This window comes from Camelus dromedarius, chromosome 19 (assembly GCF_036321535.1).
Source record: "Camelus dromedarius isolate mCamDro1 chromosome 19, mCamDro1.pat, whole genome shotgun sequence".
Lineage (NCBI taxonomy): Eukaryota > Metazoa > Chordata > Mammalia > Artiodactyla > Camelidae > Camelus > Camelus dromedarius.
Window position 1 is genome coordinate 3778294 of NC_087454.1, and position 24821 is coordinate 3803114.

General features: G+C 48.8%; 1 protein-coding gene across 1 annotated transcript in view; it reads left to right on the forward strand.

The window, feature by feature from the left end:
• The window catches only part of LY86 (lymphocyte antigen 86), a 47037-nt gene that overhangs the window by 5553 nt on the left and 16663 nt on the right, over nt 1-24821 (forward strand). Inside the window, exons 2-3 of the mRNA XM_010992794.3 lie at nt 19485-19571; nt 20803-20931. Coding sequence (XP_010991096.2) covers nt 19485-19571; nt 20803-20931 — 216 coding nt within the window. The remainder of the gene's footprint in view (nt 1-19484; nt 19572-20802; nt 20932-24821) is intronic.

Here is a 24821-nt window from a genome sequence, read left to right on the forward strand (position 1 = left end):
CCCGGGCGCAGCCTTGTGCTGTGAGGCTGAAGGCTCAGTTTCTGACAGTGGAACTTTGCGGCCACCTATTGTGGGCCTGGATGTGAACGGGCTTTGGAAGGAGCCAGGGTGGCCAGGGGCTGCCACATGCCCACCTATTTCTCCACAAGCCTGGTGTTCTGCAGGCACGTGGGGAGAGGCCGGCATCCTTCCAGCCCCCGCCCACAGGCTCAGGGCACACTGGGGACCTCTTGCAGAGCTGGGAAATGTTCTGGCTGGACAGAACCTCAGGGCTGCAGTCCAAGCACCTCTGTGTTCAGAAGAGGAAACTCAAAGCCCAAGAAGCAACGTGTCCCGACCACAGCCGCAAAGCAGAACCCTCCCAGGCCAGCTCCCCGTCCTCTCTCTGGCCTAAGAGCCGTGATGTGAGCTCACTCAATTTCAGGTCACAGAGACCACCTGCTCCAAGACCAGACCCTCCCCTTCATACCCTCTGCCCCGAAGTGCAAAGGATCCCCTTTCTAGGCGGCCCTTCTCTTAAGGTGGTTTACCCACGTCCCTTCTAGCCAGGCCCCTATGAAACAAGACCTTTCTACATACGAGAGACCTACGGGGGCTCATTTGTAATACTGAGAGGACCATTTCGTTCCATAAATGCATATCATTGCAGACTCCATAGAAATGACATCGTTTCATGGCGCAGACAAGGCAAGAAGTTACTTGGAATAAAAGCTGCCTTCTTCGGTGGTACAAGCCTCACTAAGGATTCCAACACCACTTAGAAAACAAGTAACCGTAACAGAGGACCCCTGATGAAAACACAGCAGGTGACTCGGGCCCCTGAAGCCCCGAAGCTTGATGCCAGCAGCCTGCTTCCTTTGCTCCTTCCTCCACATGTAGAAAATCTTGCCAAGTACAACCAGCTCCAGCCACCAAGGCAGATGCCCCAGTCCTCGCACCCCACCTCCACTGGGGTTGGCAGGCTCAGCTCTGGTTCTTGGATGATGGCTATTCCAGAAGGGAAATCCTAGGAGCCTCAGTTCTCAGAGGCTAAATTCTGGCCTGACCTACACGGCGCTGCTCGGAATCCAAGCAGGATGGAGAGCGGGCAGAGAGACTGTTTTCCAGGGCGAACGGCCCCTCCGCCTCACATTTGGCTTTGGCTCTAACTAAATGAAAGAACAATTTTTGTGTGAGTGACGGTGTACAGCCCTCCCTTCGCCCAAAAAATGCGTGAGGAGAACATTGTCCATGGCTCTTGGTTGACTTGGACCAGAGGTTAAAAGCAGCACAAGTTAGCTAGCAAGTATCATGTCCTAATGCAACTGTGTCTGGGGTTTCAGAGCCAGCAACCAACATGACGAGCAGGAGGTGACTGCAAAGACTGCCTGCTCTCGGGGTCTCAGCAGAGCTGCCTTCCTTGGGGAGCAGACCTTCAGGATTCCGGAGAAGAGGGGCAGGAGAGCAGCAAGAGAGAGCAGGCCATGTGGTTCCTGCAAAACTCCCCGTCTCCTTCCATCCCGCCCATCCCAGATGTAGAGCCTGGGTCAAATGCTCAAGTACCCTCATGGAAAAGGCAAACTGTGAGTGAGTGACGTGTGTCAGTTGTAACAAACAACAGAAAGTGACAGTGACAGGAGCCCTTGTTTCGTCTCCACGTGGAAACGACTGTCTGGTTCAGTTCCAACCGATCACCACGTCGGACTGTGGGGCCTGGGGTGTCCAGTCTGCCTCGTCTCATGTTTCAAAAGAAAAGTTCCTGGTCTAGAAGCACAATCTTCTGTTTTATGAATTTGGCAACTAGTCTGAGTGTTTTTAAACCTGGTGCAGGCCAACAGAGCACCTCTTCAAAGCTAAGAGCAAGTCAGGGCCTAGCCATGTGCAGCCTCTGCTGTAGGGAGGGGAGAGTTCAGTCTGGTCACGTTACTGAACCAAACTTGGGCCCACTCGCCCATGCACAGAAAGCCAGTCTACTGGCACGGGGCTGTGCTGAAGGAAAGGGCAGCGTTTATTATAGGCACCAAACAAGGAGTCCCTGATGGCCAGTGCTCCGAACACCCAGACTCCCCGATGGCCTTCAGGGAAAGGGTTTTAAAGGCAGAAAGTGCTCAGGCAGAGCCTTAGGTGACCGCAGGAAGGCTTTGGAGGGAATGAGCACCCTGCTGCAGCGCCCGTGTGCATTGGAATCACTCACGTACACAGAAGCTCTCACGACGAGGAGACTGGCGGAACAGAGACCAAGACAACCCACAAAAAATGACCCGTGCATACAGAGCGAGCAAGCTTCTGGTCTCCACATCATGGAAAACAGCCTTGCTGCAAAAAACCTGGGTAAAATGGGGCACAAATATTTTTAAATGCATAGCTGAGCTTGCAAGACAAAAGAATAAGTGGGAGGTCTCCAGAAGCCAAAACTAAGAGAAAGCACAAAAGCAGAGTGAAAGCCAGCACCTAAGCCATGTCCGCCCCCAGAACAGCTGTCGGTCTCCAGGAGCCAGACGTGGCTTCCACGGCTGTGTGGGAGCCTGGCAACCATGCCTTGTGCTGCACAAGATGGAAATCAGTCCCACCATGAAGCCAGGACCTTCAAAGAGTTACAGACACAATAAAAAAAGTGGGTAAGAAAAAAATCCACTCTTCAGCAAAATGGAAGACAAGGAAACTTACTTGACTCTGCCTGGCCTCTGGAGAAATAGGCCTTCCCTGAGAATCAGTCGCCCCAGACCTGAGATCACCACAGGTTGGGGCTTAAATGTATGTTATCTTCATGATCCAGGAAGTCCCAAGCCTAGAAATTTAATTAAAGTAGGTCTTGATTGGGAACACCTGGGGCCAACTGGCAAGAAAAAATGTAGATTATCTCTGGAGGGACACACTTTCAGTTCAGATTTCACATGATTTCTCAAGATTGAGTTCACAATGCAAACTTTTAAAACACAAAGAAATAAATGACCATGAGGGAAAGTCATCAGAAAAACGAAAAGCAGAACCATATCCCTAACTAAGTAAGATTTAGAAAATACAAGCTACAGAATATAAAATAAGAACATGTCATTTGTTAAAAGTTAAAAGAGGGAAACTAAAATGTGAGCAAGGAAAAATATAATGTCAAAAAAAAAAAAAAGAGCCAAAAGGTTTGAAAAAGAATCAAATAGAAGCCCTTAAAATAAAATATATAATTGTTGAACTAAAAAAAATATAAGGGTTAGGTTAAAACAGATTTAAAAATAGCTTAGTGAGAACTAATGAACTGGATGAACGATCTGGAGATATTACTCCAAATGCATCACAGAGAAACAAAGAGACATGAGCTCCAGCTACAGAACAAAATAGAGAAAACAGGGAAAGGGCAACTTCTGAAGACAGAAAGGCTGGGATTCTCTGGAATTGATAAAAGACATGAATCTTCAGATTCAGCAAGCCAACAATTCCCACGTGGGATTCACGAGAAGCATTCCTCAGCTAGACCTTCGGAGTAAAACCACGAGCTAACAAAGGAGAGACGACTGGTGTAAGCAGCAAGAGAGATCACGCGGCAAGAAATCCTGTGTAGACTGACAGCAGGTTTCATCGCAACAGCAGGACACTGAGGAAAAAGGACACACCAGTCAACCTCGAATTCCGTATTTAGCGAAATACCACTCAAAAATAAGAGGGAACTGAAGGCTTTTTTGGACAACCAAATCTAAAGCCACCAAGAGACTCTCAGGGATGGAATTTTATAAAGCGTACTTCAAAAAAGAAATAAAATGATCCCAGAAATAAGTTCTGAAACACAAGATGGAATGGGAGGGAAAGATTGAGAAATTTAAATAAGCAGTAAATGTGAGGAGGATGATAATAGTATCTAATTCGAAACAAGAATGTATTTTTCCTATTGTCGTGTAATGAATTAACCTAAAAGTTAGCTTAAAACAACAAACATTATTATCTCACAGTTTTTAATGTCTGAATATTTCATTTTATATATATATAAAATACATATATATCATATATATATGTATCACAACTTGTTTACCCAGTCATCCCTCAATGAACATTTAGGTTGTTTCTATGCCTTGACCCTTGTAAATTATGCTGCTATGAACATGGAGGTAAAGATATCTCTTTGAGTTAATGTTTGTGTTTCCTTTGGACATGCTCCCAGAAGTGGAATTTCTAGATCATATGGTAGCTCTATCTTTAATTTTTTGAGGGTCTACCAGATTGAATTTTAAAAACCATATCTCCACTCTTTAGAGAAATGTACCTAAAAGACAGATCGCCAGTCAACATCACATTTAACGGTGAGACACTGGAAGCATTCCCTTTAAAACCAAGAACTGAGCAAAAGTGCCCACCCTTGTCACTTCTATTCAACATTGCACTGAAGGCCCTAGCCAGCACAGTAAGACAAGAAAAATAAAATGCTTAAGGATTTGAAAAGAGGATATGAAATATTATTACATGCATACAGTATGACTGCTGACATAGAAAAACCTAATCTAAAATTTTTTTGGAATTAATGAGAGAGTTGAATTAACAGTTTATTTTGGGACTAACATATTACGTGATTCCAAGACATAGCTAGCATGCATAGCGTTGGCTAACCCGTCTTCACAGCTGTGGAGTGTATCATTATTTGCAAAGACTACAATTGTATACATTCTCCTTTTGATAAATACTTAGGTTCTTCCAATTTTTCACAGTGACTAACTGTCATGGGCGTCTATGTCTTCTTGTGTCAGAAAAAGCTTCCCAGCCCAAGACTCTCCTTTCCATTTCTCTGCAGCTTAAGTCTGGGCAAAGGTATGTAGAAGAATTTCTCTAGCTTCACCAGTTTTGTCTAGTAATGTTTCCATACAGTAATAGTTTTTAAATGCCATGTTCTGAAAACACACGAACAGATGGCAAGAAAAGGCTGTAAGATATCCAAATGGTTCCAGCGGTGGTGCGAAGGCGACGGGTGAGGTGTTGAGTGAGACTTCGCTGGGATCAGCTCTCAGGCTGCACTGAACTCGCGTGCTGGTCCGTGGGGGCAGGAAGGCTGTGCTTGTTCTGCAGGTGCACAATTCGCATTTATTCATCTGAAGCCAGGTCTCCCATCTTATTTTTCATGCCAGTTTGCTATCTTCCAACAGAACTCTCTTTATATTTTTAGCAAGAGTATTTTTAATCCTCTAATCAGGAGAGAAATAATAGGATTGTGTTGATTCAGGAAGCAGAGAAATGAGTCCTTTTCTTAATTAGGAATCTCATTTGCTGGCAGAGGGTCCAAGCCAAAGGCAGCTGGTTCTTTCCTCCTCCAGCATCGACCAGTGAGTGCTTGCAGTCCTGCTACTCACGCCATGGGAGACTGTTTCTGGGTGGTCTGTGTCACACCAGTGAGAAGCATCTCCCACTTTCCCGTCAGGGACAGACTTATTGCCAGGTCGGGACATCCAGCAGACCCATGCTGCTCCACCTCATGATGTGAGAAATGCAGGGAGACACTGAACTGGTTGTGGGATGAGGAATCTGGCTCCCCTGATTTCAGTACAGGACACAGGAACTCCCAGTGGGTACCCACTCCACCTTCTCGGGAAATCTCCATGGTATCTTTAGGAAGAGTTGATTTCATGTCCTAGAGATACTGCCTCTTATTCTCCGGTGAAGAATGAGTCTGTGATCCCCCTTGAACACTTTGTCTTCCTTCCAGTGTCTTCTGTGAGGCACCTGTGCTCATCCTAAATCAGAGTGGTCACATTCAGAAATAGTGTCCCCTTTGCCGACTGCTAACAGTGAAGAGGAGGGTCTTCCCACCTGTTATAGACTGGACGTGTCTCCCCCAAAGTTCCGTGCTGAGGCTCTAAATCCCAATGTGATGGTATTTGGAGGTGGAGTCTTGGGAGGTGACTAGGGTTAGCTGACGTCATGAGGGTGGGGCTCTGTAATAGGATTAGTGCCCTTATTACTAATACATATATTAGTATATATATTATACACTCTCTCTCTCTGCCATATGAGCACACATCCAGAAGCCTGCAAACCAGGAAGAGGGTTCCCACCAGGACCCGAATCAGCCAGCATCCTGATCTTGGACTCTCCAGCCTCCAGATCTGTGAGAAATGAATGAATACCCAGTCTGTGGCATTTTGTGATGACAGCCCAACAGACTAGGATAGCCCATCGGCTCCGTCACTAGGCTTGCTTCCTAGGAAGGGTGTAAATTGATGTTTCTTCATGTGGGTCTGATGGGGGACCAGAGGCAGCAGCGGACGATTCATTACCAAGCGTGGGGAGAGCAACACTCGAGGGGGAGAAATATAGAGTAAGTTGACCTCACACTAGAATGAACTTGGGGGAACAACTCTCAAGAATTATCCCTTGTTCTTCAGGACTCCAGGTGACAAAGTGTGACCAAAACTGCCTCGGGGGCCCTGAACGCAGCACTGGGAAAGAAGGGGGGATGGTAAAGAAGGAAACCCCATCACGGTTGGTCCTCCAGGCTGCCCTGCCCCATCCAGGCGTTAACAGTTAGCCATGGCTGTGTGCACACAGCACGGCTCCTGGTGTTCCATCATTCCTGGGAGCGTCAGTCTCCTATCATGGAGGGAGTTTTGCCAGAATCTTGAAGGCTGAGTGGGCATTGATGCTGTTGACCCCACGTTGACTGCAAGCCCCTCTCCTGATTTCTCGCAGGGGACAAGATTCTTTGGCAAGAGTTTCTCTTCAGAGGACCTGCCTACAATGCTGGAGGGAGTGGAAAATGTACAGCCACTCTGGAAAACGGACTGTTTCTTATAAAACCAAACATGCACTTACTTTTGCATATTCTTCGCCCAGCAATCTCAGTCCGGGTATTTATCCCAGAGAAATGAAGACTATGTTCACACAAAAGCCTGTAGGTGAAAGATCGTAACAGCTTTATTTGTAATAGCCCCAAACTGGCCAGAGGTCCTTCAACAGGGGAGCAAACGAGTTACATCCACGCTGCAGAAAACAACTCAGCGGCAAAAATGAACGAGCTACTGACACACACGACCCCCTGGATGGGGCTCCAGGGTACTAGGCAGAATGAAGAGCCCCAATCTCAAAAGGCTGCATATGTGGTGGTCATTTTGTAATGTATGAAACTATTGAATCACTATGCTATACACCTGAAACTATATAATACTCCAAGTCAATTATACTTCAATTACATATATACACATATATCTATAAGATGTATATATATATATATATAGCAAGTTAAGAAGAAAGCTTACCTACTGTATGGTTCTATTTATATAACATTCTCAAGATGACAAAATTGTATTGATGGAGCCGAGACTAGTGGTTTCGAGGGTAGGGAAGGGAGAGGTAGGGTGGGAGTGGCTGTCAAAGGGCAGCATGAGGAAGGTTGTGTCTGTATCTTGATTATGCTGGTCGTTACATGGGATAAAATCGCACAGAACTGCACATGCCCACGTGTGCACGCACACACACGAACGCATGTGAAAAGTGGTCTGTGGCTTGCATCAGTGTCCATGTCCTGGTTTTGAGATCCAGTTATGTAGGACGTTAGCGTGACGGGAGGTTCCTAAAGGACACACAGAACCTCTCTGTACTCTTTTGCAACTTTCTGTAAGTCTATCAGTATTTCAGAATAAATAGTTTTTAAAAAAAGACCTGACCCCTAACTTTGAGCCAGCGTCTCATTTTCAGGAATACTGTCAGCAGGGCAGGTCCCCACCCCACACACAGTGCAGACTCCCCAGCCCTGGCCTCTAGCGCATCTGAGGAGCTGGCACCAGAAGAAAGTGTGGAGCTTAAAATGGTGCCAAGTTCCTCCTTTTTCAGGTGAGGCAGCGCAGGGAGGCGGGGTGATGGCTGGCTGTCATCCCGACGGAATTCTAAGTAGGAGCAGCTGTTCCTAGAACTTCGCTGAGAAAGAATTCCCTAAAGCAGCCTGGACGGCCGGAGCGAGACGGGGCGGGGGTGTTGTTTCTGTGGGTGGGTGTGTATATGTGTGGTGGGTGTGTATGTGTGTGGTGGGTGTGTTTAAGGGCTGCAAAGGCAACCCGGCTTGCTGTCAAGCAGGAATCAGGGGTGCAGGAATTCAGGCCCACGCGACGGGTACCCAGCTCTTTGTCGGAGATGTTGAAGTAGCCCCTCCCGCTCTTACTTTCTCGGCATCTACCCAAAATAGGAAGAATTAAATTGCGGGCACACTGTGAATGCTGCTCTGGTTTCAGGTGTGTGTCCCAAACACAGCGGAACTGGAGGACTATTTACTGCCCCCTCCCCGGACTGAGTTCAGAGAACAATGACAGGGAGAGTAATCTTTATGCCTGTGTGTAAGGAGAGGGGAAACTGAGGTTCAGACTTATTAAAAAGGAAACATGTCAGCAAAACATTTGAGGAGCTAAAGGACCAGGTGACCTATTTCCGACATCAGTTCAGTTACAGCTAAGGTGACATGGTCCCTTACTTCCCCACCCTAACCCCCCATGTGATTGTTTATCAATGTTCCTTCATTCACTCAACAAACATTTATCCAGCCCCCTTCTCATAGTGCAATGAGCCAGACAAAGAATTGTCAGAGTGGGGAATTCAGAAACAGTAAAGGAGCTGTGAGTTGGGTTTTTCCTTTCATTCTAAAATTCGTAGGGAGATATAATCTGGATTGTCTGTTTATAGCTTAAACCTTCTTTCCTGAAAGAGGAAAAGTTGTTCTTGGGGGTACAGCCTATATTTGTGCCTGTGTCCAGGGACAGAAACAGCTGCTCAGTAAGGAAAATCATGCTCAGGGAAAGAGTTGATAGACGAGTAGACATTCTGTCCCCAAAGGTCACGGACGCCTGCAGACAGAAGTCAGACGTGCACGACATAACACGACACGCTCCGCCGAGAGTGGTACCCAACCCAGCACCTGGGCCGCTTTCCTAAGCACAGAGGCCGTTGGAAAGTAAAGCTGATCAGGCTACAAAAGACGGGGCTGGCGTTTTAAGCATTTCCTTCATTAAGGCTGACGTCTATTATTTACAAACACAAGTTGTTTTTTTGTTTTGGTTGCATTTCGAGGGTTGCTTGGATCCCCACACACAAATGATCGCTCTCCCCTTCAGCTCAGGGCTCTGCGGAGCCCCCGCAGGTCCCGGCTCCCCAGCCCCAGGCTCCCCAGCACGGCTGCCCCACCCTCTGTGCCCTGCCCTGTGCGCCGCCTCCACCCCACAGCTGACTGTCCATCTTCTGCTCTGCTCTGCCCAGCCCTGGTCGCCCCATCTCACACCTTTCCCTGCGTGAGTTAGTGTTTGGCATTAAGACGAAGCTCCTGAAGTTAAATACAAAAAAAAAAAAAAAAATCCCTTAGGGGCTGTTACAAGGGTTCTAACTAAGCAGATCCCTGCCTTTCTTGCAAGAATTCCTTCGCAAGTCACTCCGGGAGTTGCTGAGGCCCCAGGGACCTGGTGGCTTCCAAGTGCTCAGCACAGAGATGAGGAGAAACATTTTGTTATTTCTCTAGAGAAGGAGGTTAGAGAGATGAAAACGGAGGGAAGGAAACAGGAACAGGATGACAGGTAGCCTGGGGGTGGGGGTTGCTTCCCTGAACCCCCTAAATCTTCACAAATTCTGTGAAACTTGGGAAAAGGTTTGTAAGGAGATTTCTTAGGAAATCCGTGAAGGGGGTAAACTTTTAGCCTGAAGTGATGCAAAGCAGGTCTAGGAGCCCCACAGGCAGCTCCCCCACCGGGGAGTGCGCACAGAACTGCTGTGGCTCCCAACAAGACTGGGTGAATTCCTCGGCGCCCAGGCAGCACCGGGACCCTGGGGGGGACCCAGGCGGCAGTAACTGTACAGAACTGCCCGGAAGACTCCACTGCGCAGCCAGGTCGGGGAACCAGTGGAGAAAGCCATCCCCCACACAAATGGCGATCGGCACGATCCTTCTTCCACCTCGAGGGCTGCAAGGGCCTAGCTGACATCTGGGTTTTGTTTCAGAAACATCTCTTGAGCTTACAGAAATTATTTTGAACCTAGAGTGGTCTTGCGTTAAGAAGAAAAATTTGAAAAGAGGTTGGCTTCATTTTCTGCAACTGCAGAAATGTGAGAATATTGCGTTTCCAATAGGATCTACCTTTTTTCCTCAACTATCCGGGGTCCACTATGCACCCAGCACTGGCCTGGATGCTTCCCATGCATTATTTTTCTCAATTCCTACAAATACCTTCTAATGCCTCTGCATTGTTCTCTGGCTATTCCAGCGTTCTTTGGGCTGAGAAACAGCTGTCCCTTTGCAGATGACAGTGGCCTGTGCAATCCTAGCCAACAAGCCCGGAAAACTGCAGCTCTGGGTTTGCCCTGTCCCTCCCCATGATCAGCCTGAGGTGTGACAGAAGCAGGGACTCGGCACGTGTGTTTGGACTCTTGGCTCTGCCCCACGTTCTGCTTCTTTCTTCAGTTAGTCGGCCTCCCTTGCCTTTGGTCTCTCGTGCACAGCAGTGTGAGGACAGAGGCTGAGTCTGGAGACTTGAGACGGTCACTCGGCTGCCCTGGATCTCAGCCCCTGCATCACAAAACGGGACATTAATACCTGACGCCCTGGCCACTCATGAGGCTGAGAGAGAATCAGTGATTCAAATACATGTTATTTCTCCTAGGGCAGTCTACCCAGGCAACAGAAATGCAAGCCAAAATAAACAAATGGGACCTAATTAACCTCATAAGCTTTTGCACAGCAAAGGAAACCACAAACAAAAACAAAAGGACAACCCAGGAATGGGAGAAGCTATTTGCAAATGATGCGACTGACAAGGGCTTCATTTCCAGAATACACAAACAGCTCAGACAACTTAGTAACAAAAAAACAAACAACTCAATCCAAAAATGGGCAGAGGACCTAAACAAGCAATTCTCCAATGAAGACATACAAGTAGCCAATAGGCATGTGAAAAAATGCTCAATATCACTAATTATCAGAGAAATGTAAATCGAAACTACAACGAGGTGTCACCTCACACCAGTCAGAATGGCCATCATTCAAAAGTCCACAAGGGAGAAAAGCTGGAGGGGCTGTGGAGAAAAGGGAACCCTCCTACGCTGCTGGTGGGAATGCAGTTTGGTGCAGCCACTGTGGAAAACAGTGTGGAGATTCCTCAAAAGACTAAAAGTAGACATACCCTATGATCCAGCAGTCCCGCTCCTGGGCATGTCTCTAGAGGGAACTCTAATTACTGGGGGAAAAGGGGAGGGGGGAGGGATAAATCGGGAATTTGAGATTTGCAGATACTAACTACTATATATAAAATAGATAAACAAGTTTATACCATTAAAAAAAAATGTTAGAATCTCCTGGTACTTTGGGTTCAAATCCTGTTCTCTAAATAAGCAACAACAGGCTGATGTCACTCGTCACCTCCCAGCCAGGTTGCCAAGCCCTGTCACCCATGCGTCATGCTGGGGACAAACATCTTAGCTGTCTCTCTGGAGCCGTGCCCCGTCCGTGACTTTCAGAGGCAGGAGGGGACTCCTTTGCAGCACTTCCCGCATTTGAGGAAAGCCCCAGAGCGCATCTTCACAACGTCACCCACCGTCAAGTCAACCGCCCTGTTCATCGTGGCCCGGGGCTTGTCCCTGTCAGAGCAGGGACAGATTGGCAGGACCTGCGGACATAAGATATGACACTGGCTGTGTCTTGGTGTCACCAAACGCTGCCATGGTTCCCACAGTTCCTAGGCCCAGGAATCCAGGAGCCCACAGACTGCCTTCCGTGGAGGGGTCTGCCTGCTAGCGCAGTCCGAATCCTCACCCTGGACGTGCAGTGCAGACGCACGCTCTGAAATCTAACCTTCCAGAAAAAGACAGAGCAGCCTAGCTTTCCTCAGTCCTCCTGCCTCCCACGGGCTGAGCTCAGATTAGTAACAGAGCGTTAAACAGTTATCAACACCAAGCCGAACAGGCAAACCCCCGGTGCTTCTAGACGTGGGGGAAGTTGGTCATTTGGGCTGTGGGCTCTGGGCTCTGGGCTCTGGGGAAACTGGCCTGGTCGGGAGCTGGCCCTGCCATGGCCCCACAGCAGTGAGCACTGTCCAGCCCGCATCAGGTAGTTAATAAATACTGTTGAAAGAATAAAGAGCAACCCTGTCACTAAGACTGAGTTTAAACTGCAAAGGGGCCAGGCCAGGTCGGGCGCAGCGAGCCCATGGGAGACATGCCCGGCCCACGGAAGCCTGGGTGACTCGACACTGACTACAAAATGAGAGATTCGAGTATCCATGCATCTTTTATTGAGCCTATTTTTTGGTCACACAGCATCATCTGATTTGTCTGTGTCTCCGAGGCCTAGCGTTCTTCTGCCTTGTGCCAGGAACTCGGTAAAAGGAATGAGAAGCTACGTCACAGTTTCCATCCTGGAGCCACTAAGGTGCTCCGTCACCTGTAAGATAAGGTCAAGTTTGCTCTGACCCTCACGTTGAGATTCCACGTGGCAACGTGGTACCCCCTTGGTAACCCAAGCTTCAACCGTGCACTCAGTGTTCATTGTCCGTCTACGCCCAAGGTAGCGTTACCTTCCTGGAGGCTTCGGGCGGGGGTCGTAGATGAAAGCGTGTCTTCACTGCCGTTTATCTCTTTGTCTCTAATGTTTCTGTGATGATACAGAAACCATCTCCTCCTCAGCTCATGGAAGCCAGTCTCGGGGTTATTCCGAGGAAGTGGGTTTCAGAGGCCAAGGGGGACAGGCAGGTCCGTGCCCCTCCCATTTCTTTTGCATATAGAGGCAGACAAGGTGAGGGAGCCAGAATTTTGAACGTGGCGGCCCAAAGCTACCTTCCCACTCGGAGATGAACCCCCCAGTCTAGCAGGCAGCCCGCGGGGCGCAGGGCCTCCTGCCCGCTCTGTAACGAGCACACAGTAGATGTTCCACTGTGACCGTGTTCATTGTACTTTGGGTGTGTTTGAGATCAGGATCTGTGTTTAAGCACTTTGCACACCCACTCCACATAGCAGAGCTGAAGACGCAGGAAGCTAGATCGTGTATCCGACCCTGGCTGTGTGAGCCGATTCCCAGTGGAATGCTGATGGGGAGACTTCGGCGGGGGTGGGGGGCTATAATTATTTGAAATAATGGCCCATCAGGGGGCTTTGCTGTACTGTCCTCTAGTAATAAGATTTGACAGGTGGACAGAAAGAAAAATCTGGAAACAACAGAACAATGAGCTAGAATACCTTTACCACCTTGTAAGTCTTCTTCTTCAAAGGCGGGGAAGGAAGGTCAGGGAAGGGGGAAAGGAACTCACCCCAGTTCAGCAAGGACAGAAAAGAGGAAATTAATTTTGTGTTGCCATGGTAATGGATTTCCAGCAATGGCAGTTTGCCAAAGCCTTCCTCACAGTCTTTTTTGAGAGATCCACAGTGACCCTTGAATGCTATCCTAGGAATCACACGAGACATTGAAAACACCCCAATCAAAACACAGCCGTGCGGGATAGCAAACTTTCAGAACCAGGCCCAGCCAGGCCTGGACTGTAAACAGAGAACAGTCCTGCAGGACTGGCAAACACCCCGCCTAAGGGAAGAAGTCAAAAGCAAGATCTGTTTGTTATTTTGTTTTATTTGGAAAAGAATTCTGCAAGATGGCAGAGGTACATCTGCTGACATCTGGCCTGGGACTAGATTTCCAGCCACACTCAGGAACTCCATCCTAAGGGCCAAAGCAAATATTCCCTGTTATTACGGTAATAACGGTGATGTACCGACCCCTTCCCAAAGAGCCTTCCAAGGGAGGGGGAAATCACCATCACTGGCTTCGAAACTCAGGCTTCCCAAGTAATCACCAGCCCCCATCAAAGCTGGAGGTAAAAGCCCAACTTCCCTTCTGCCTTCATCAGACTGTCTGACCTTCTCTCCTCTCCTTCTGCTTATCCAACCAGCTGACGAACCTCTACGATCAGCAGACTTTGAATAAAGCAGGTGATCCTCCACCGTGTATGGGCCTCGTCCAATCAGGTGAAGGCCTTAAGACTGAGATGTCCTGAAAGAAAGGCAATTCAGTCTCAAGTCTGCAATATAGAAATGCAGCCTGAGTTTCTGGTCTACTGAGCTGCCCTGTAGATTTCAGGTTGTCAGCTGCACCCAGTTCCTATCCTAGGAGCCGATTCCTTACACTAAATCTCTCCACAGATGATCGACAGGTATCGCATATGCTGTGTACATTCTGTGTCTGTACATGACATATGTTCTCTATGCCCTGTATCTATGTCAGCACCTATTTATGTATCTATTCTATTGCTTCTGTTTCTCTGAAGAACTGTAACATATTGGGTCTTATTAAATAACAAGAAATAACCAGTGCTACTTTATGAACCAACCAGAAGCAGACCAGTTGTGCTCACAATCTGTTGGCCCAAGTTTTCCTTCCCTCCATAAACTGTTAGAGTCGAGTTCACGGTGCCTCTGAGTGATGGGCTGAGGGTAAGCCCCTCCCTCGCCTCTGTTGTGCGCTCGAGCCTCACCAAGTCTCGCTCGCCTCTATTGGAAACACACCATGTCGTATGTAACACCCCTGGGGCAGCCTGTTTCCTGCCAACAGCACTCTCAGGAAGCAACACCAGCTCCTAAAGTCATGTGGGTCCCAGGGAAGGAACCACGAATGTTAAGGTATTTTAGAAGCAAGTCAGTGTTCTGGATCTCAAGATGTGGTCCATCAAAGTGCTGGCGGGGAGCACAGAGAAAGAAGGAGGGGAGGAAGGAGGGAAGAGGAAGGGAGAAGGAGAGGAGAGAGAGACTACCTTCAGGCAGCAGGAAGGACACGGACAACCTTGGGTGGACTTGGACCGGAACGTGGGAAAGGCTGGCAGAGGAGAGGCTGGAGGGGTGTCAGCTCTTTTCCAGGGTGACACTGATGAAGGACTTCCGTCCTCCCACGGGAGCAAGAAAGCCAACGCTCCACCCACTTTGCAATGATTTTTAAAACCCAAGCAATAGAACTCCAAGCACAGGCACGCACGCACACGCTGTACAAGTGCCCGTAGGACCGGTGAGACTTGAAGACGCTCTGTGAATTGTGCCAGCTTCGACCTCCTGGCTGGATATTGTGCTCTGCGGGAGGTGTCACCGTGGGACGATGCTTGGTGAAGGATGTCTGGAACTTCTCTGTATCTTTTTGCAACTTCCTTTGAAAATACCGTAACTTCAAAGTACAAAGTTCAAAGAAAGCTCAAGCAGAGCTATGAAATATGGAAAATGGGATGGGCCGCATGAGAGCTGGCCCCTCCTCTGTCCCTCACACCACCCAGTCAGAGACACAGCAGCCCCCCCGGGTCCAGCCCCGCCCGGGAGACCACAGGCCACCAACAGAGCTCGGAAGACTGGCTCTGGAGCAGAGACACGTGAAGACTCCGCACACGCTAAGCCCACGTGTTTATCTCAGTCCGCTCTGCTCCATGGGGGAGCGCGGAACGGGCCCACGACACGTTTGACTGTCGCCGCTGGCAGCTTCCCCACCCACTTCCTCCCGCCCCCAGGATTTATATCTGCTCTTTGGAGGAGCCTGCCTTCCAGGCACACGTGTCCCGGGGGCGTGGGGGCAGCGAGGCAGTTTGGGGCACGTCAGGCTCACTCAGTGTAAGTACCACCCTCCCCCGGGCGGACGCCGCACACGTGGACAGAACAGACAGAAAGAGCCTGCAGCCTAGAGTCTAAGGAGAAAAGATGTGAATGAACAGATCGCGGATTTCCCCACGGAGCTTGGCCTCTCTCCTCAGCTCACGTGCGGCCACACGATGAAGGGTCTGGAAGAAACATCAAAGCCCTCAAAGCCCAGGACATCAGCTCTCGTGAACTGTCCAGTTGTGTTCTTTCAGGAGCTCCAGATGCAGATAATCCAATTTATATGTGATAAAAATTACCCGAGGCCAGTGTCCAAGGGAAAGCCTTCTCCCCGTCAACTTTATTTTTTATCATCTTTACCTTGATGTTTATTCTCACCTGTATTCTTATATTTCCCTGGGGTTATATTTAGTTCAGGATGTTCCTAGGTGTCATATAGTAGGTTCCAGATCAAAGAGGAAGGCTATCACTCAGGCCAGACAAGGATGCCTCAATTCTTATACGGTGTAAGAAAAACTACTTTAAAAAATGCAACCTGCTGTCTTTTATTTTGCTAGGTGTTTCGGAGGCATTTGCCTGGCAATTGAGAAAATAATTCTTTAAAGCAGTGGTTCTCCACCCAGGAATACGTGGCAGACGTTTTCGGTTGTCACGCTGGAGTAGACGGCGGTCCTCCTGGTATCTGGTGCGTGAAGGTGTGCTAACATCCTACAGTCACAGGTCAGCCCCCACCAAAAAAAAAGGATTTCCACCCCAAAATGGCAATAGTAACAAAGCTGAGAAACCCGGTTTTAAAGCTCTCAGCAAGCTGACCACCTCTAAGCCCTATTACTCATTCAACAAACCACTACCTGGAAGCTGGTACAATCTTAAGACCTTATGCTGGGCCCTGAGGCGGGGAGCCTGCCTGGCAGGATCTCGCAGAGGAATGACCGGTTTACAAGAAAATCTAACGCAGCGCAGAGCGTGCTAAGCGCCTGAGTGAAAACGCAAGTCAGCGGGGGGAAGCTGCAAGCGCGTGGGGGACGGAAGGCACGGATGGCACTTTCCCCGAGACGCCTGCAAACTGCACATTCGCTCTCAAACGTAAAATTCACTCTCAAATATTAAGCTGAAATAACAGCAAGGAAAGATCACCAAGCCCCAAAGCGCGTTTTAAGCGATCTTTCTGTTTTTATATTCACGTCTCCAGAGACAAGCAGCCTACTGCTTTCTTCGAGACTTTGTTCCTTTAATAAGGATGATTTTCCTAACAAGAATATTCTTCCTGTGCCAGGGACATGTTTTGTTTCCTTCTCCCGCCCCTAGTTTGCTCTCTCCAGCTATACCTTTAAAATATTGATAAGCAGACAGCATGATTCTGTAATTGCTAATTAGCTGAGCGACACATGCTTAGCCTCTCTCACCCTTCCTCAGAAAACAACTTAAACACAATTTTGAGGATGCATTTTCCTAAATGGCTATGAGTTGGCCTCTTTTTCAATGCTGAGCGCCAAACATGTAGCAGGAACGAGTGTCTGCGTGCCCCCTGCCCCCATTCTCTGAGCTGAAATAAACCCTGGGAGGCACGAGATGTTCATGGGAAAGTAGCAGGAGCCTAAGGGAAAACGGCTTTTCCCCCCAATAAAACCAGTGCCCGGGCCAGAGAGGGTTCGCTCGCACGGGGGCGCGCCTGGATCAGACGTGCAAGGCTGAGCCCCAGTGATCGTCCCCACAGCAGACGCCGCCAACAGCCGTGCATCCGCCAGCTCTACCACGCGGGCGATTTAACTGTCTGGGACCCTCACGCTGACAGACGCGAGCGCGTAGCTGAGCAGAAATGGAGGCCAGTTATGAAACAGAACGACCAGATGCCACATGCCTGCACGCAGAATATTCCAGGCACTCTCACAAATCAAATAATCAACAAAAAACGTCTTCAAGTCTCTACTTTGGGAACGCCTCTGCACAATACTGGACGGCAAATTTTTATTTATTTGTTTTTAAGTCTGGGTTTGAATCTTGGCTCTGCCACTTTCTAGTTCTTGAACCTGGGTAAGTTATCCCCAACTCTCCTGAGCTGAGAAATGAGGAAAGTCATGCCTGTCTCTGATGACTGGCATTCACTCCAACAGTCTGGGTCCAGTCCGAAACTCAGAGACTGTGTCAGTTAATTTAACAGAGAACATTTAACACAGGGAATTGTGGTGGTTAGAGGACCAGAAAGGCAAAAAAAAAAAAGGGTGCTGAGTATAATGAAAAAGAATATGAAAAGGAATATATATATATATGTATATGTATAACTGAATCACTATGCTGTACACTGGAAATTAACACAACGTTGTAAACTGACATTTAAACTTCAATCTAAAAGGTGGGGGGTGGGGAGGAAGCAGCTACCACCCGAGAGCCATGAGCAGACGACAGAGATTGGGGTTCTTAGAATCTGGAAGTTTGAAAGACAAGCCTGTGGAGCTGAGATGCAGGCTGCCAGGTGGCAGCCCCTGAGGTCTTGTCATCAGAGAAGCTTAGGGGCCAGTAGAGCTGAGCTCAGCTGATTTCAGGAAGGTGCAAAAGAGGGCTGGACACTGGAACCAACTGCCACTGGCAGGGTGATAGGTCATCACCAGGGACACACTTAAGGATGAGTGACTATGTAAGAAGGAGCAAGTCCGTCCCCCCGCTCAGCCTCGGTCTCCCTCCAGCATGTCTCTGGCTGATGGCAGAGGAGAAAGGTCATTGCAGAGAGCCCCTAGCTGCACAGCGCAGAAGCCAGGAGGCTGGATCTGTAGCTGAGAGACCACAGCTTAACACATGGAGCACCCTTCCATTCATTCTGTGCATCTGGGGAGAGGTGACTACGCGTCCAAGGGCAAGGCTCTGTGCTGGGCACTGCAGAGCCTGGGGAATTAAGTATGCAGCTCAGTGACTAGCAACATAGACCCTCAGTTCAAGTCAGCTGTCCTCTCTCGGAAACATAAAGGGAAAGGAAAACAAAACAACGGAAACAGAACAAAACCCTGGCTCCTGCCTTTTAGGAGTCCCGTGTTCAGATGAATTATTATGGGACAAGTCAAAGAGCAAAGTACACCGCCGTACATGCTTGTACACGTCAAAAACTATTGCAGGCATGAATGTTTTAAGAATTCAGAGAAGCAAAAGAATACTTGGGGGACTGTCAGGGGAGCCGTCACAAAAAAATAGGAATGAGCAAGACCTTAGTGTTTAGACAATGGCCAGAAGCGCTAAGACCACGAGAAACGGGAGAAGGCACCTGTGACTTGCCGGAGAACGTGCTGGCTGGAGAGCTTCCGTCGCCACCCAGATCTCCAGGATGGACTCGGCATGTACGGTACGGAAGGTGGGGCCAGCAGAACATTTCTTGACTCTTCTTCCAAGGTGTCAACGAGCCACTGGAGCTTTCTGAATGAGCAGAAATTGCGTGTGAAAAATATTGCCTTTGGAGCCCTGATACCTAACACAGTGCCTTGCAGAAAGTGGAATATTTGGAAAAAATTCCTACGTTGAATGGCATGGGATGGGATGGGATGGGATTATAAAAGCAGGTCTTCACTTTGAAAATCTGTACATATTTTCATCTGTTTTAATTATACTAATAAATGCTTTGTGAAATGTTTTATGCAATCAGGTTTAAGGCCAACAGTTCAGGAAATAAAAGAACTCAAACAGTCATAAAAGTTTTAACGAGGAAGGATGGAATCCGCCCATCAGGACACTGTGCTTATTTCACAGACTGAGACCTGTCATCGGAAAGGACATGACACAGACTTGGCAGAGCCTGGGGGGTCTGCTGAAAGCATTAGGGACTTCTGCAGGAAAAGCATTGGGCGATGCGTTGTTGAATTCATCTTGGTAATTCATATGGAAAAAAGTAACATAATTGGTGTGGATTTTGAATATGAGTTTGCAGAATATACAGTGTCCTCACACCTGATCTTTTGTTTTCTTCTTGGCAGACCCGCTACAAGATTTTGGCTTTTCTGCTGACCAGTGTTCCAAACAATTAAAACCAAATCTCAACATTCGATTTGGAATCGTTCTGAGTAAGTAAAAATTATTGACATCATATAAAGCATTGCACAACCTCCTCCTGGCCCACACACCCTGTCACTTACATTCACTGCGGTGGCCACTAAACCACTGTTCCCATCACCCTCCAGAATGAGCTATTTCCACGTTCGCTTTCTTCCCTCTCTCTGGGTAATATCCAGATAGAGCAGAATTCTCATTTATTGCTGTGCTTTTGTACTGAAGAGACCCTAGACACTCATTTGATGACATAAGCACCTGAAATCAGTATATCCAGCAAAAAAAAAGAGAATATTTTGAGCCTAAGTATTAATGTCTGCTCAAGAGAGACCTTTTTGCTTAGTTATCTCAGCAACAAACAAGTCTACTTCCTACCAGCAGCTTTGCATGATTTCATCCCCCTAATCGCTCACATAAGTTCCTAAACCTCGACAGCAGCCCAGACGTGGAAGAGCGCCTCCCTCCTCCCGCATCCATGTGCTAGCATGCTTTCTGACCGTGTGCTTCCGTGTGGTCGTGCCGTTACAGTCAGTGTGTTGCTGTGGCTCGTAGACGATCCCCCTTGTAACACCGTGGCATCAGAGCCAGAGGAGAAGGACTTAATAGCCTGAACACGTGGAGTCATTCTAGAGAAACGGAGGGACCACTCCCGGAGGCCAACACCTCTCATGCATCATTCCAGACCCGGCACAGTATCTGGGTTCCATAGCAGCAGCTCAGTGAATGCTCTGGGAAGAGAAAGAGAGAGAGGAAGGAGAAGTGGAAGGAGGAGTGGGTGGAAAATTAAAGGGAGGGATGGAGACAAAGGCAGAGAGAGTGGGGAGTCAGCCCTGCAGAGCAGCTGAAGCTTCCTGGCATGACCTCCCGGCATCAGTGGTGGGGGTGGGCAGGCTGGACCACAGCCCCGCCGTTCTCAGCGGAGGCACCCAGACTACGTAGCTGAGGAGCTTCAGAAGCCAGAGGCCAGGGCGTCAGGGCAGGACTGACAGCAGAGCAACTCCCTGCTCCAAGCCCACAAAATCCGTGGAAGGGCCGAGCCTCACACCCAGGCCTGTCCCGTTAACATCGCAGTCCCCAGTCGCCTTGCCCAAATGCTTTTACCAAGAAGAAGAGAAAACTGTTCTCCATAGAGCGCAGACTGATGGAAATAAAAGTCCCCAGGCTCATGCTTTTATGAATCTGGACATCTCTGGTGCCCAGCGAAACTCACACTGACAGGAAAGCTGGTCTTCCCTTTCCCTCCAGGAGAGGACATCGAGGAGCTGTTTCTGGACGTCGCTCTCTTCGCCAAAGGCTCGTCCATCCTGAAATTCTCCTACCCCGTCTGTGAAGTGGATCTTCCCAAGTTTTCTTTCTGCGGAAGAAAGAAAGGAGGTAAGGTGTCTGTCTGGTGGCTGCGGGCCAAGGCCCAGAGAGACGTGGACCAGAGCTCGCGGCTCAGGTCAGGACACCCAGGAGTCCAGGTTCCGCCCTCACCAGCGGACGAGCTTAACCTCACTGGGCAGCACGGGGGACATAACAGTGACACACGGCCGGTCCCACGGGGCTGCCTTCCCGGGCGAGTGTGACCATCAAATGAAAGGTGCATATCGGGTTTATGAACAGAAATTGGTGGTGGTGGGACCTCGTGAAAAATCACCTGGTGACAGGAAGAACCAGTAGCCTCTCCAAATCCACCGAGATGCAAAGCGTTTCCAGGTTTCTCCTCAGCGATCTCTTCAGTGGCAGGGTCTCCTTGATGGATTCTGGGGGGAAAAAATGAAGCTTTCTAACCGTCATTGGTGGTTCCCTTTGAGTCAGTGGCTGAGGGGGACATTAAGTGTCTAGACTCAAAGTTCAGAAGCATAAAACCCACCAAATTATCTCCTCTTTGTCCAATTCAGTAACCCCCAACCCTCTGCTGTGGGTCCCCTCAAAGAGCACAGGAACCCCTCCTCTGGCCTGTCCCCCTCCACTCCCCCTTGTCCTCACCCGCCATCTTCACCGAGGCCCTGAGTGTCTGTTTATTTAACTAAAACTTGGATCTGATCTGTGCCTGTCCTTCACCAGGAGCTCTCCTCTTCCCCGTTCCCAGGGTCTCCTTCTGATTGCCATTGGCCAAGGGAGAGCAGACCCTTAACCCCACACCCCAGAGACACCCGCTTCTCTATTTCCACAATCAAGGAAACCACAGCAAAATCACCCGACTGTGCCTTCTGAACAGACGACCTAGAAGATTGGGGTCCCCTTCCCACACTAAGGGATACAGACAAAGGAAGTTTGCACAAGAGAGCAGGGAATGTGAGGGAGTGCAAGCGGGACGAAGCCAGGTGGCCTTGGCTGTGACGTGTGGAGGACAAGCCTCCGCTCAGCCCACCCTGCCCGACCTCCTGCCCGCTCCCCGAAGGGTGGGACTCGTAACGCTGTCACGGACCCGCCATGCTGGCCTATAATCGTTCATTCCCACTTGCCATCCCCAATAGACTAGGAGCCTCCTGCGGATGGGGCAGGATCATCTCCGTCTTTTCATTTCCAGGATTTTAAATGTGTTGCTATGGGGAGTGCTGAGTACAGGACGCCATACAGAGTGAAACAGCTAATGTTATTAAGCACTCGGACCAGGCGCTGTTCTAAGAGATTTACGTCCAGTAAGTCATTTACTTCCTGCCCCGAACTTAAGAGTTAGTACTTTTCATACTCTAACTTCACGGATGCAGAACCCGAGGCACAGAGAGCTTTAGGACCTGTGCCATCCCAGAGCCAGTGACAAACCCACAACTCACACCCAGGCGGGCCAACCCCAGAGCCCAGGATCTGAGCTTCTAAGGAATGAATGAACAAAAGGACAAACAACGAAAGGAATGAACATGCCTTTTGACCAGGAGTTTATTTAAAATTATCCTTTAAGAACTCTTTCTGGCCAGTGATCTGACTTGGTTTCAATTCAGGACATTTAAAAATTCCTAGCTAACCTACCACAGAATGATTAGTCAGGTTTCCTCTCTCACCTTACTGGAAATACTTCTGATTAATTGACTGCATTCGCGTCTCTCCCCCCACGGGGAACTCTTGATGAGTTGGTCACTATTTGACCTTCTCTACCTGCCGTTAGCCATGCCCGTCCCAACCTCCTCGCCCACTGTCAGTCTCCTTCCCTCCTCCCCTCGCCTTCCTTCCCTCCTCCCCTCGCCTTCCTTCCTCCAACACTAAGTCCCTCCTCTGTGCCAGCACCTGGGGGAGCCTGAAGATGATCCAAGAACAGTTTCTGCCTTCAAGGACATTCGTGATGGGCGAGAAGAGATTAGAGACTCAAAAACAACTCCCCCAGGTTGCTTTAAAGAGGCATAAAATGCCAAGGAGACTGGAAGGGCACAGCTCATTCCCAGTGGATTCAACCTGTTGGAACATGGGCAATCTGGACAATGTAATACAGAACTGCTTTCCTGATTGCCTTCAGGTTATTTAAAAGCCTGTTAGAGGCTGTATATAAAATAACATCATAATGCTGATGGTCTGCGAGCATTCCTGACTTTATATAACATTTAGGAGGAACTCAAAGCATCTTAAGCTGCTAATTAAACCACAAACCCAACAAGAAAGACAACTTCGTAGGCTGCCACCTCTAGTTGGCATCTACTGTCCTATCTCCTGTCTTTGGCTTATCTTTCAAATTTTCCCCCCAAATAAGTATTCTTGAACCCAAATGTGGAAACAGGTAGGCTCTGCAGTACCGCCTTGTTGGTAAGAAAGGACACACACTGGGCTGCCCTTCACTCCTTCCTGCTACTCCCTGGATCGAGTCTCCCTCCCGACCTGCTGGATGAGGGAAACGGCTTCTCACTGGTCCCCTGCCTCCCCACTGCTGCCAGGGTGGTCTTCTCACATACGGATCTGATCATGTCACCCACCTTCCCCAGAGTCCCAAGCGCCCCCATCCCTACCGAACAAAGTCTAAGTCCTTTAGGGACCAAAGTGTGTCACAAATTTGACTCTACCCTGCTTCTAGACACATCCTGCCCCACGTGCGTCATTTGCCACTGTCTGACCACACCCTGTGTTTTCACACATGACGTGCCAGTGGTCCCTTAGCCTCGAAAGCCCGCTCCCCTTGTCTTCCACCCAGACCTAACTCCAGCATCACCTCTTCTCAGAAGCCCTCCTCCAGTCCCCCGCCACATGAATTGCTCCTTCTGGACCCTCTTGGAATATTCCATTCCCACTTACCTTGGCCGGAATTGTATACCATAGTGTGTGTGTGTGTGTGTGTGTGTGTGTGTGTGTGTGTGTGTGTGTGTGTGTGTGTGTGTGTGTCCCTTGAAGGCAGACGCTTCAACCGTGATCCCCTCGAAGGCAGGAATATTTCTGGCTGTCCCTGCAGACTTGACTAAGAGAGCCTGGCACAGACGAAAGATGCAGTAAGTGTTTGTGGTGCTGTATTTGCATACGACGGATTGAATGCAGGTGCACCAGCCCGCCTCCAAAGTGACCATCTGAGGACACCTATGCAGACCACAGACGAGGCGCATCACATCTAGCAAAAAGTAGAGTATCTTGGTCCTCCAAGTTTAAGAAAACCAAACTTTTTTTTCCCTCTGTGAATGGTTTTGACAGGATTAATAAAAGAGAAGAGCTGTTGTTCCCAGAACTGAAGTGTCCAATTCAGTTCAGCAGCTTGAAAGGCTGGTGTTTATCGTAGCCAAATGCTGGGCGGTTCTGAAGCCATTTATTGGCTTTATTGCTGTCGGGTTGATAACAGCACAGGCAGGCTGAGAAGCCGAACTTAGGGAATTGCTAGGAAATTTTAAATAGTATAAGAACGATCTGAAAAGTGATACACAAAGGCCGCATAAACAAATGATTATGGAAATTACATAAGCCGGGAAAAGTAAAATCTTAAATTCGGAGGCTTCTTCTGGGGTTATGTAAGTTTTTTCAGCCCACCCGCAAACCTACTGCAGGAATGATTCTATTGAAAAGAAGTGATTCTTTCTAAGACCAGAGGGGAAAACGTGGCGCTGAGGGGAACTGAAGTCAATGCAAACCGAGCACAAGCATGTCACAAGCATGTGACAATGTAAGCTGGAAGCGGGGTCCCTCTGGGGTCGCAGGCCCTTCCTAGAAGAGAAGTGAGGCGACTTGGTGCCCACTGACCGCCCGTCACGGTCTCAGCCGCAGCTGAGCTGTTTGATGTTTGCACAGCATCACGGTACATTTCTCTGCACCCTACTGGCTGTTCTCTGAGCCAGGTAAAACTGCAGAACAGGTCAGGTTAGTGAGACCACATA